Genomic DNA, 13,704 nt, shown 5'->3' with positions numbered 1-13,704 from the left:
GCCTTCTGAAATTCGGCATGAATAGCCTTTATAGAAGCACACAGGAAATGTATCAACAAGGATTTCCGTTTAGGAATAAAAACCACAGAAGATAAAATGCAACGAGTACGAAGGTTGAACAAGATTACGAATGTCGTTTCTGCCGAAAATTTGCGTATCCTGAGATCACTTCTTTGTTGTATTATCGTCACAAAGAAATTAATTTTCATCCCTTTACTGAAGTCTCTGCAATGAACATCTCTCTCAAATGTTTTTCAGAGTCGCAATAAAACGCCGCCTTACCAAGCTGGGCCCACCAGCGGCCGAGCGGTAAAGTCGCTGAACACTGGTAGTTCGGTCCGAGGTTCGAATCCCGCGAACGGGCTGGCTGCATGGGTGTTTTCGTGGTTTTCCCCATGTGTAAAGTGTATACGAGCCAGTTTCCCTTAGAAAGTCCTCCACGAAAGGCATCCCTCCCTTTAGGCAGATAGCCCTAGTGTGCTTTGCCATAATTAAATACACCACACCTTACCAAGCTGGTGGTTGGAAGAGCAAATTCTTGGTGCACATGATCTCTATATATCTAAGCTAATTATTCAAAACGCTTTCAAGGTTTTCAAGCTTTTTCTTAAAGTCTCTGAGCTTAAAATATTTGATATGCTTCATCTAAAGCTTATTGCTTCGACTAGAGGTATTAGTTCATTATCAAAATCTTGGTGTTGGTGTGTTGGTGTGTATTTAATTATGGCAAAGCACACGAGGGCTATCTGCCTAAAGGGAGGGATGCCTTTCGTGGAGGACTTTCTAAGGGAAACTGGCTCGTATACACGTTACACATGGGGAAAACCACGAAAACGCCCATGCAGCCAGCCCGTTCGCGGGATTCGAACCTCAGACCGAACTACCAGTGTTCAGCGTCTTTACCGCTCGGCCGCTGGTAGGCATCAAAATCTTGGCATTGGGGATGATGTAGAGGAGATTCAGATCGAATTAAGAAGACTATTAATTGAAGACTACAACTAAAATATTTTCAGGAAACTTAGCAGTCATGACATAAACACTGAAATCACTGTATAAATAAAGAATGGGATTTTTTGAGGGGCTTTAGTCAGATTTCATTAAGTAAGTTTTCATAATTTATTGACTTTTCATGTTTCCTTTTTATAAGCTTTGTAAGCACGTTAATTATTGAACTTTAAGTTTTAAAAAGCAATTGAATGTAAGGAAGCAAAAGTGATGTACTTTACAATGCAACTAGAGAATATGCTTGTAAACGCTGAAACAAAAAAATTCTCCGTATATTTCGCAATCTGAGGTTCCATTTCTCAAGCATTTTCGTTCTTAGTAAAATAATGCAATCCAGGAATACTATTGTTCTCCGCTTGAGTTACACTGTTCTTGGTACGATTGGTATACGCTCTTGGTAGAATCTGTTCTTGGTAGAATATTTAGATGATTCTTGGTACAATATTTAGATGATGAAAAACAACATTTCAAAGAAGTAAAGACTTTCATTTTTTACAGCGTACCGCTTTGGGTCACTTTCAAAAACGATAGAAAGCGATTCAGATTTTGACATAAACAATTAACACTTTTTTTTTTTTTTTTGCCAACTCTGAAAGTTTCTGCTATAAAATACCAACTTTTGAAATCGTAAAATTTTCCCTCCAAGTCATAATCATGTTAAATCTAAATTTAAACATGTAATACAATGTTTTAAGCTAAAGTTTCGAAACGGAATCTCGTATATTTTTTGTAGTCAGTATCCAACCAGGAGACACCTCGATCAATCAAGTTTAAAATTTAATGAAATCTGTTATTCACGGTCGAAGGATCGCCCGCTCTTCTGATAGAAGAATGTCATAACTTGCTCTCATGTTAAATCTAGGGTCAACTCCGAGCTCAAACTGGAGATTTGTTGCCGGTTCAATGGCAAAGATACTCTTAAAATCTAATTCCGCAGTCTTCTAAAAAGGGAAGGTAAAAATTATTAAAATAAAGTATCACTTTTCTACGACGGCGCCACAAATTAATTTTTCTTGTTTCTTTCAGGTCTTAGAAAAATATATCGCCCATAGCAGATTTGGATTTGACAAAGATGGTTGTCCAGCCCGATATGTTCCGTTAGGAAGAATGGATGCAAGAGGTTATAATTCATAAATTTAAATTTTGATTTTACATTTTTTTACATATTTAAAAATTCATTTTTATTTTAAAATACAACAGATTTTAATAATTTGCAAAGATTAATTAGATTATTACTCATATTTTACAAATTTGGAAGACTCTTTTGAATTCAGTATTAATTAAAAATTTGTTTTGTAAATGTACTGAAGATTTTAATGAGTTTAACCCTTTATTTGGAACTGTTGCTCAGAAGCAACATGTGTTTTCACCATTTGCCAATTAAATGATTAAGTAACACAATAAATTAAAAAAGTAAGTTAACAAAACAAATGTTAGTTTAATGAATAAGTAATTAAAATAACTAATGTTATGAACTGCTTTCTTAAATGAATCTAAATAACTAATTTTATATCATCCTCATAAGGTTTATTTATATTAATTAACCAGTAATTTTATGTTACGAATCTATACTGTCACTTCTCTCTTTCCGTTTTCCTGCCAGAATGCAAATTAGTTCTCGAGCATTTAAGTGAGGGTTTGAGACCGTTTTAGACAGAGCCTGTTATGCCTAAGAACATGCTACAAGTTATTATTCTAGGGCAAGATTCCTGTCTACGGCATTTCTTTTCTACTGTCGATTGTGCTGTCACGGCGGAGGTTAAGGTCCGCTTTCGCGTTTTAATATCTCTGCGTAGCTCTTCATTAATGCCTACTTAGATTTAGTTCAAATTTAAAGTTCTACTTTTGAGTTCACACCATAAATGTTGGCTGATTTGTAAGCATTAGATGTGTCCTCTGTCCAACTTACTTAGTTTTAAATAAAAAGGGGTTTTTACATCCTTCTTATGTTGCTGTTGCTTATTTAGAGACAGCGATAAGTCGTTTAAGTATGAGTCTTGACTTAGTGCATGTTACCAAAATACGTGAAACTCTACACCCTATCATAATGAATAATCATTTATGCAACACTACTCTTACGCCTAACGAAATGAGATTTATCGTATTTAAACTTGTCTGTTTAAAGTCTTACAGTCAAGCAGTATGCAAAGTCACCATAAGCGCAACTTGTTTTCGAGATTGGTTATTTATACAGGTTGTAGAGACATTAGGATTTTTTGGAAGCCAGAGAAATGAAAAATTAGCAACGCCTTCGCCGGGAATCGAACCACAGACCTCTGGAATACCGGCCCAGCGTGCTACCGTTACACCACGAAGGCACGCTAGGGAAGTGGGAGAAATACCTTATATACTCCCATTCTTAAAGAGCTACTAGGGTTTTAGGGGACCTAGTCTCCAAATTCTGGGTGCGGAGAATCATCATCCACAACCCTTTTAGTTCGGGCGCCACTTGTAGGGTCATTAAGATTTTTTTGGAAGCCAGAGAAATGAAAAATTAGCAACCGCCTTCGCCGGGAATCGAACCACGGACCTCTGGAATACCGGCCCAGCGTCCTACCGTTACACCACGAAGGCACACTAGGGAAGTGGGAGAAATACCTTATAAGGTTATCCTGGAAAAAGGGCGATGGCATTTTATGGCGTATTAAAAAAGCAAAAAGGAACAAGATGGCATTGGAGTGGTTTTAGTACACTCCTTTCGTTCAGAAAATATGCGGCTTCAAAATCAAAACCCCATGATGTCACATCCAACCAGGCTAATGAATGCCTCTAGTGAAAAATATGGTGAATTTACAGTGTTTAACCTACAACAGTTGTGTGTCTCATATCTTGAAAGCATTTTAGGTTTACATGCATTGTTCTAGCATATATAGTTTGAAACATAATTTCAATGTCAATTTACGGTAATTTACGGTAAGAAGTTCTGATTTTTCTTCCATACTTCGATTCTATGCATTAAATTACACCAGTAAGCCACATTTTCTAAAAGACGCACCAGCAAATTTTTCTTTTTTTTAGTTAGCACTTAGCTCCGCAGTGGTAATTCAGTTTGATGTAGTTAGTGTAAATGAGTTACTTTACAAACATATTTGAGGCTATTAAGTGGCTGAAATTAACAGACAGCGGTCTGTATATTGCAGACCTTGATATCAGTTTTAAACTTTTTTAATATACACTAAAAACTGATTCATAGGTTAATCCTAAATTAATAATTATAATGTAGTGTTAAATCAAAATATTTATGCAGTTTTGTATTTCATTCCTAACTTTTATATAATTAGATTCATTAGGGTCTTTTTTGTAGCAAGAGATGCGAAAAAATGTGCCTCGGCGAGATTCGAACCAGGACCTCTCGAATACGCGCCAAGTGCGCTACCGTTACACCACAAAGGCATGCTGAACGGAAGGAGAAAATATCTTATATCTTTTTTGATAAAATTTTCTCTCTTAAAAGTAGCGATTTAATTCGTGTTTGAGTCATACTTTTTCAACAACAATTTTCCATTGCACTCTCAATATCTTAAAATTGCTGATAGGTTTCTAATCAGCATATTTAAGTTCAATAATTTTTCTTAGAATTTGCAGTGCTTTTCTAGATCCGATTTATGACGGCATGCTATCACTTTTCTCCGTATCATTTCTAGATCCGATTTATGACGGCATGCTATCACTTTTCTCCGTATCATTTCTAGATCCGATTTATGACGGCATGCTATCACTTTTCTCCGTATCATTTCTAGATCCGATTTATGACGGCATGCTATCACTTTTCTCCGTATCATTTCTAGATCCGATTTATGACGGCATGCTATCACTTTTCTCCGTATCATTTTTGCTGCCTGTTTCTGTAATTATTTTAATATTTTTCATAGTTAGATTTTATACTGTTGTGATAATTGATGCGCGTTCTAAAAATGAATCTTAATAATACTCTCATTGATGTTTGAAATATTAACTATAGTTTGCAATTGATCTAAAGCTTCTTTTACATAAAAGCCATATTTTCAAGAAACAGTTGTTCACTTATTTTAATGGATTAACTCCTTGCATTGACTGTAATATGCATGGGCTCTAGCAGAGATATCGACTTACTGATCTTCTTTGAAGTGCTTGCATTTTCACAAAATTCAACTATGTTCATCCTTTACAAAACATCTTTTCTGAAAGCTTTTATGATACTGTAAAATTAAAGTTTGAATGTTAGAATTTATATTTGCAGAAAGCGACGCTATTGTTTTTCAGGAAGACATCAGAGAAGTCTACGCTTCACAGTTATCTAATAAAGCTGTTATCGTCATATCATTTCAAAAGAAAACAAGTAAAAGTACTACTCGTAAAGCATGAGCTCTTGTTGCTATGAAAGCTAAAAGTAAATTTCTGACTTCTTCCAGGCCCACCAGCGGCCGAGCGGTAAAGTCGCTGAACACTGGTAGTTCGGTCCGAGGTTCGAATCCCGCGAACGGGCTGGCTGCATGGGTGTTTTCGTGGTTTTCCCCATGTGTAACGTGTATACGAGCCAGTTTCCCTTAGAAAGTCCTCCACGAAAGGCATCCCTCCTCTTAGGCAGATAGCCCTAGTGTGCTTTGCCATAATTAAATACACCAAATACACCTGACTTCTTCCAAACATCCAGGTTTTCTGTTTTGCCAATGACCAGTGCTGTCTTCCTCATTGTTGGGTCCATCCTGCATATTAATAACAGAGAAACTTATTCCTTTAGTTTTTTTTAAACCAACTGTTGTTTTACTTTTATATATAAATGTGTATTCTGCAATACTCTGTAGCGCAATCCAATGGTGTCTGTATTATAAATTCTGAGTCGCTTGTACTCATTTAGCAACCCATATAAAACGTCTTTTATGCAGTTATCAGCTGCATGATGATCCGCTTCTTCCTCCTCGCTATGTAATTTCTGATGAAACAATCTTAGATTTTTTCCCCCAAATGGTGAGCCATCCACTCCTATCAGTTAGCAAATTACCACAAAAGCTCTAGAAATAGAAACATTTTTAGCTAGCTTGAAACCATGTGGGAAAACAATTTCATTGTCTCTCGATTTTCCGGATTTTTTTTCCGCTTCTTTCAGGTATTTACAGTTTTATAAGTTCTTCATTAATTATAATTGACGGAAAACGTTTAATAATTTACTTTCTCCTTCAGGCTCAAGTCTTTTCGCTAGGCATTTCGGTATGTTACAAGTTAAGCTCACAAGAAATGAAAAAATACTTTTTTCAGCGATATATTCAGATTTCAAAATTTCCATTTCTATCCAGCAGAAAGTGTTTAATCGTCGTTTAGAACAGAAAGTGTTAGTCCAGCAGAAAGTGTTTAGAGAGTGTTTAGTCGTCTCTTTATGTGTTTAGTCGATCTGCAGCTTACAAACATTACCCATGTTGTCTTTGCTTTTTCCTCAGTCTACATTTACTACTACATTTTCGTTCAAAGCCATTGCTATATTTAGTATGCAACGTTATATAGCAAGGCTTGGAAGTATTCCAATTAACTCCAATTAACTTTTTCATAACTATCTAGGGAAATATTGTGTCTATCACAAAGGAATGATTTTGAATGTGAAAACCTGAACAGATAGGATATAGAAATTGCACTTCCACCTTCTATCAACTAGTATTCAAAAACCAAAAGCCTCCTCATTTACAACGCCTTTTGGCTGATGCGTACCATCTAAATAAAAACTTAAAAACTTTTGTACAACCACTACATTTTTGCCATTTGCACAACCTATTGAGTATTTGTATTAAATATGCGCACATAAAAAATATTAGATAAAAAAAAAATTGGTTAGCATTTTAATTATCAAAATTTACATTTATAAGGCCTTTCTCTTGCCTTCTTAGCATGTCTTCGTGATGTAATGGCCAGCAAACTCGGCGCATATTCGGAGGTTCGGTAATTTAGGATTAACTTTTAATTTTGTTCTGTATTTATTTTTCAAATATAACATGAAAGAAAAATCCTTGTTCACACAAATAGGTGGTGCAAAAAGGCAATAAAAATTTGATAGCTTTAATTGAAATGCCTTTAAATTCTTTTTTTCGTTTCATCCAAAAGTTAACAAGTGTGTTATTTTTTAAATCTTCAGATATTGTAAGATTAAATGATTTTAAGCTCAAAAATATTTTTTTCTTAAATTAAAATTTAATTAATAACTAAAATGTCTTGCTTCTCTTGTAATTTTCAATCTTTCCGTTTCAGATTTTTTTTATTAAATTTATTAGAGTGTTCTTAATAATTTTAAGAATCGGTTTCGCAGTTAATTAATTAGTTTGTGAAAAAAATAAAAAGCCTATTTTTATGTAAGAACTTTGAAAAAATATGATCTCAATCACACTTTCACTTTCAATAATTTTTCTTTTCACTATTTTGCAAAACCCATCCTTATTTCTTTTAAGTATGTAATTTTAAATAAGCAGGAAAAATATTCAATAATTTAGTTCTTATCTGTATAAATTTTAGTACTTTAAGTAAGAGGATTTATTGAAAAATGCTGAGAAAACGCAGTTTGAAGAATATAAACTGTCTGAATGGTCAGCAAATCATTTCAAATTTCTTAAAAAAAAATTTATTACTGAATTTCAATACACACACACACACACACACACACATATATATATATATATACAGGGTGTCAAGTAAATGTTGCGACAAACTTCTAGGAGAGGTAGGGCCCATCATATGGATTAAGAATTGCATAGGAACCCATAACCGGAAATGACAGGGGTAAGTAATAGCAGAGGTAGAAGATGGGAAAGAAAAGAAGAGAGTGATTAATTTGAAACATTTATTGGACGTGAATGCAAATAGTGTACGCTAGCTTGAATGTTACAACAGATGTTCGAAGTTTGCACCATCAGGCGCCAAACATGCCTGACACCAACGGATCATTGATTGCCGGGCATGTTCAAACACACCCTGAATTTCTTTGATTGTAGCAGCTGGGCAGGTCAATCTTGCCACAAGATCCATTTTAGACATAACAGAATAGTTATACATGGCTTTTGATGGCACCTCATAAGCATACTTTTGATGGCACCCCATAAGCAGCATTAAGCAGTAGCCGACCAAACCCGCCCAAAACATTAACTTTGAAGTGTTGTTGTGCCGCGTGGTGCCGCACACCGTGGGGATTTTCTTGAGCCCATAAATTCTGAGTGTGGTGACTGAATGCGCCATCCGTATTGAATATGTCCTGATCCGCGAACAACACGTAAGCTGGGAAATTACAGGCAGAAACCACTGTGCGAAACGCAGACATTAAAGATGGTAATCGGGGAGCACTAATTGAGCCCTTTGGAGACGGAAATTGGAGAAAGGAGATTGGATCTGCTCGCCTCCACACATATTAGTCAGTCCTCATTGTACAGACATTTACAGTTTTCCGAAAGATAATTACAGTTCACAGCCTTTGTACGAATCTGAATACTGGATCTTTCGACTGTTAATCGGTCATGCTACTGGGTACACCACGAGATAACACTGATGATGTCTTAAAGCTTACTAGGAAATATTAAATAATTTTTTGGGGGATTACAATTTCATTCATATCTTGTGTTATCAGTTAAGAAGGATATGAAGAGCGAAAACTCACCAAACAAGTTGAAATAACTATGTGTGTTATGCTGAATATTCAGTTAACTCATATCTCTGACTTTAGAATTTTACGTGCTGCTTTTTCTAGGTTACTATTGGTCAGCTAGACCCAGCGATGTTAATAAAGTCGTCATACGTGAGTTGGAACGGGATTTGTTAATTTTAGAGGATTACTGTAACAGGGTAAGCATTAAATTTCACGTTATTTTATTATGTTCTATGAATTTTGACATATTTAAAAAAATTAAATTTAGACTTTCCCGAGAAATTTTCTAAATCAACAAAAACATAAAAGAAATTACTGTATGTTCCGTCATATAGTGAGCACCTGTAATTTCAAACTAAATATTTTAATTTTTAGGCATATTTACCGTATAACGCCCGCCCTTTTTTTTACAATAAAATTTTAAAGTTACTTGTTCGTCGCTCATCATACTTACCTTTTGAAGTCATTTATTTAAAGATTTTTTATAATGGTATACATTTTTACAATGGTTATCCGATAGTAAAATTTTTTAGATATGTCATTTAGATTAAATAAATAGCATTTAGGTACATCTAAAGAAACCTAATTTTCTTACGCTTTTCTTTTCTTTTATCAATGAAATTCTTATATACGGCATACAACGCGCGCCTGTAAATTTTAATCTTATTTTTTGTATTAAAAGTGCGCGTCATACGGTGGAATACACGGTAAATATATACGGTGTTCTAAAAAGCTACAGGATTTTCCCTCTGAAGTTTTAATATCATACATGTGATTTCAATTACGAAGTTTCTCGAAATAAAGTAGAACATTTTATGGGGACAATTTTAGGTCTGGAAATGACTTTTTAATGCACAACTGAATTCGGGTACAGTCTTTCAACCTTAGTAACCTGATGAGTAAAATATAGTAATTTCTATCTTTTCTATTAGATACTGAAGAATTCTTATGTATATAGGGTATGTATATTCTTTGTATTGTGAGAAAACGGCAGCATTTACAGCCACCAAATTTTAAATACATCCTTAGTCATGCATCGCAAATGTGCATCTCGATGTCCAAATTTTGAATTTCAAATTCGGTTCTTATTTATTTTAGATTTTGTGAGAATTTAATGAATTTTCGTTTAAAAAATTATGCTATTTAAAAGCACTGTGTTACCCACTTCCAGAAACAAAATACTTTTATTTTCCACGCACTAGTGTGTTGCCATTTTGCCATTCGATAAAGAATAATATTGTTATCTTAACAGCATTACGGGTCTCAGGGCAAATCGGTGTGCCAAAGTCCCTACGAGAAAGACTCACACAAATGAGATGTAAATGGGCGATGATCCTAAGTATATATTTATTTTATTGGTATCTTAGCACAACAAAAATGTCGTCAAAACATAACCACGGATTATATTGCACGGCATGAAATTCCTACGAGGTTCTTATTATAAAAAATATCTGCGGAATTTCCTTTCAACAAATTGCTTAATTTAAATTGTTAATTTCAAGTCAATGGTCTTCAGTATGTCGTTTTTCATGAGCATGGGTGGGAAAGTCCAATTCAGGCGCTGCTGTCCCATTGTGTTACGAAGTCTTTTTTTGTGTGTGTGAATTTCAGTTTGGATTTAGGCAACATTTTAAGCCAAAGTTGTTCAATAATTACACAACTTTGGCGCTGCAATTACCAAAAATATTTCTAAATTTATAAAAAATAATTTAAAATCTAAAAAAAAGGAAACATAATTTGGTTTTAAATTACATTAATTTAATTTAAATGCAAAATATATTTCATTAATGTCAAATCAATTGCCATAAACAGATTAGCATAGGGTCCCTATCCTCATGGGCTCCTGTGCAAATGACCAAAGCATTCATGTGCTATGACGGCACTGATTTAAGACGGTAAAGTATTTAGATTTCAAACTAAGCAATTTCAAAAGCTTTAAACGCAATTCTTATACCATTTTTTAAGATAAAGTGTGAAGAAATTTCTAAAATCAGGAAACTTCGTGTATTAGTTAAAAAATCATGAAATTGAGGTTTTTCAAAAAAAAAAAAAAAATAGTTTTCATCGTAAAGACCAAGTGCTACTGTAAGGTGAGAAGATAAATTAATTTAGAAAATAACACTTTTGTCCAAAAAAATGATTTCATGACAGCATTAGTACTTTTGGTACCAGGGGACACAATTCGTAAGTCGTAATAAGGAAAGTGGAAAAGTACTTTATTGGGTAAACCGAGAAATAATAACTTTCTAAGACTTTGTCGCAAATCACAAAGAATATAATGTTTTCTTAGGGGTTAAGAGAGCATTGTTTTATATAAAAAAGGAAATTTAGGCCCTAAGATCCAGGCAATCATTACCACTATTGGGTTGTCCGAATATAAATTACATAGGCAGCAACCTAGGGCGCCAGCTGACTTGTTCACATAAGCGACGATTAAATAAAAGTATGTATTGCTTTGAATTACACTGGTGGCTAAAATAACATACACACTTTTTTCAATAATTCAAAATAACTAGTACTAAAATTTGAACTTAAAACAATTTAACAGAAATAGCAATTCATTAATGCGTTATAACTAATATAGTGTCAGTTATATACAATCTAGCAATTATATTATGCCAGTATGAACAACTATGTAATTATGCATTTAGCAAAAAATCCTCAGTGAAACTCAGTGAAAGTCAGCAAAGGTATAATTAAGATAACTTTTTAATTTTTTTTATACTTAAAAATCATATTTATACATCCTGTTGCATTCCAAAAAGGCAACGAAGAGCAAATTAAAACTTGTAGAGATATTTGAATAACTGTACAATTTGTGTAACCGTGTATGTCCTACATCTGTATAACTGTGCAGCATTTTCAGTAGCTTTGCTCTGAATAATGGCCCTGTTTGCGCATTCTACTGTTACGAAATGCTCAAATACTGTAAGATAGCTTCCCCGCAAAGAGGGTTTGCGTTTGCCGGAAAATGGCAAGAAAATGATAGATTTGACCCGAAATCTCCTGTTTGGCGACAAAATTGACGATATGCCATAGACGAAGCGAGAACATTCTAGAACGAATTCTTACCGGTTTTCCCGAGAAAGTTCCGGAAAACAGGTCTAAAGCAATACATACCCTGGCTGTACGCGGAGTAGAGTGCATGTTGAGTTCCGTATTAGTGATTTGAGTTTAAAGATTATTTGAGGGTAACCGAACCGAGTCGACAGTTGTACTTTAGTGCTTTGACGTGAAGTCATCTTCAGCATTGTATTCTGAAGGCTATGTTGCTGATCAGCGTGTTTGTTGTAGTTTTTCGACAACTGTAAACGTGTCTTTGGAACTCTCCTGCATAATACTGGCGAAAAAACTGTGTTTTGGTTTTTCATCAAGTGTTGTCGTTAATCACTCAAAATCCACGAATCCGTATAACGCCGTAGAACAGATAATCAAACGCCATCTGAACTGCCAATCCATCTTTAACTGGGATTTTGTGATTAATAGGTATACTCCGTGATACATATAAAAATCTTGTTTGGAACACATCTGTGGCAATACTTTCCTAAACAATTTAAGAGAGTATTTGCCCGTAGTCAAGAGTTATCTCCATGGCGCATTGCGACAACAACTCCTAGTTTTTTCACTCAAAAGATTCTCCGTCCTCGCTTAGAGTTAGATTTAACTACATATTTAAATATCGCTAGCCTTTATCGATAGTCTGTAGTATAAAAATCTGCAAATGTGCTTTAAAAAATAAGCTATCCTACTGTTAATTTCAGCACGATAACATATCCATACGTTCCAGGCTAACCATGCACTTACAATCACAATAACAGTTTGTAATTTCTTTTTAGTTTGGAAAAGTAATAGGGGGATGTGTTTATATATATGACATGGAAGGCCTTTCATTTTCCAAAGCTACAGACAGAACACGTAAGTATAATTCTTATAAAGTATATTTAGTAAAAACTTATTCAGTAGTGTCATACATAATGAATGCGTTTCATGCTAAACGTTCTTCATAACGTTCACTCTCCCAGACTAAAACTTGTTCAGCATAAAACTCGATTTGGTATGCTAAATGCCAGTATTTTTCACACATTAAATGTACACATCAATTTGCTTTAATTTGCCGCTTGACTCGTAAATAGAAAACATTCGTCTGTACATAAATAAAAAAACAGCAGTGGAGAAAACAAGATAGCATATATACCACTGAAAACCATAACTTAAACATAACTAAGTCGGTTTTCTGGTGAGAAAGAGAAGAAGACTAGAAAGTGTTTATGCCTATTGCAATTACTAAGGACATCTTGAAAAAGTGAATTTACAATGTTACAACCAAGAGAAGCCATAAATTCAAAATAAGATAAACAGATTGGCTAACCTGTTCAGTTATGATTCCATGCGCTGTTTTAAAACCATCCTAAAAGGGAAAATAGAGAGAAGCACATAGTTACACAATTTCCTTTTATGCAATTTTTTGAAACCTGGACCTGCTCGTATGCCTGAGGATCAAAGATACCCAAATATTCTTGTTCTTGCTGGAAGACTAGGCAGACTCAGACTAAATTAAACTAAGAAAGGATGAGCTATTATTCATTTATAATGAAAATTTTTAATTAATAAATAGTCATGAAATTCCTAGCATTTATACCATTTGCGAAAATTTTAATATTCTCTTAAATTTTTTGCATTATTTCGTGATTCTATACTCAATTCAGAAATGGATTAAAATTACTGCCAAGGTAAATCTACAAGAAATGAAGTCCACCGTAATGAAAGATTTACACATTTAACACATAACGGAAGATTTGCACATTGTGAAACGACCTGGATTCGTTGTGAGAGGTACCACTAATTTCTCTTGTACAGGAATGTTATTTTACGATACAATCTTACTTTGTATGATCTAGCACTTTCGCTGTCATAACATGGTTACTAGATCTACTTAAGTGTTGTTGTACCTTGCGTATTCTCGCACAGGAGGAGTGATGATGAACACAACCAGGGAAAGATGTAAAAGACTCTTTTGTTTATCACAAACTAGTTAACAGGTATCACGGACTTACGTGATCACAAAAAACATATCGACCACTTGCGGTAAGAATTTAAACGATAAA

The 13,704-nt window shown here is 34.4% G+C and overlaps 1 protein-coding gene across 3 annotated transcripts in view; it reads left to right on the top strand.

Annotated features, from left to right (window-relative positions):
- LOC118190014 (SEC14-like protein 2) overlaps positions 1 to 13,704 on the top strand; it is a 90,028-nt gene that overhangs the window by 45,748 nt on the left and 30,576 nt on the right. For all 3 annotated transcript variants that reach the window (XM_085810610.1, XM_035360697.2, XM_085810609.1), the window contains exons 6-8: positions 2,032 to 2,125; positions 8,702 to 8,796; positions 12,436 to 12,514. In XM_085810610.1, the coding sequence (XP_085666736.1) occupies positions 2,032 to 2,125; positions 8,702 to 8,796; positions 12,436 to 12,514 (268 nt within the window). The remainder of the gene's footprint in view (positions 1 to 2,031; positions 2,126 to 8,701; positions 8,797 to 12,435; positions 12,515 to 13,704) is intronic.

Source organism: Stegodyphus dumicola, chromosome 2, assembly GCF_044657685.1.
Source record: "Stegodyphus dumicola isolate Sdum_Otavi_A_Nest chromosome 2, ASM4465768v1".
Classification (NCBI taxonomy): Eukaryota; Metazoa; Arthropoda; class Arachnida; order Araneae; family Eresidae; genus Stegodyphus; species Stegodyphus dumicola.
This window is presented reverse-complemented; position numbering and strand designations above follow the sequence as displayed.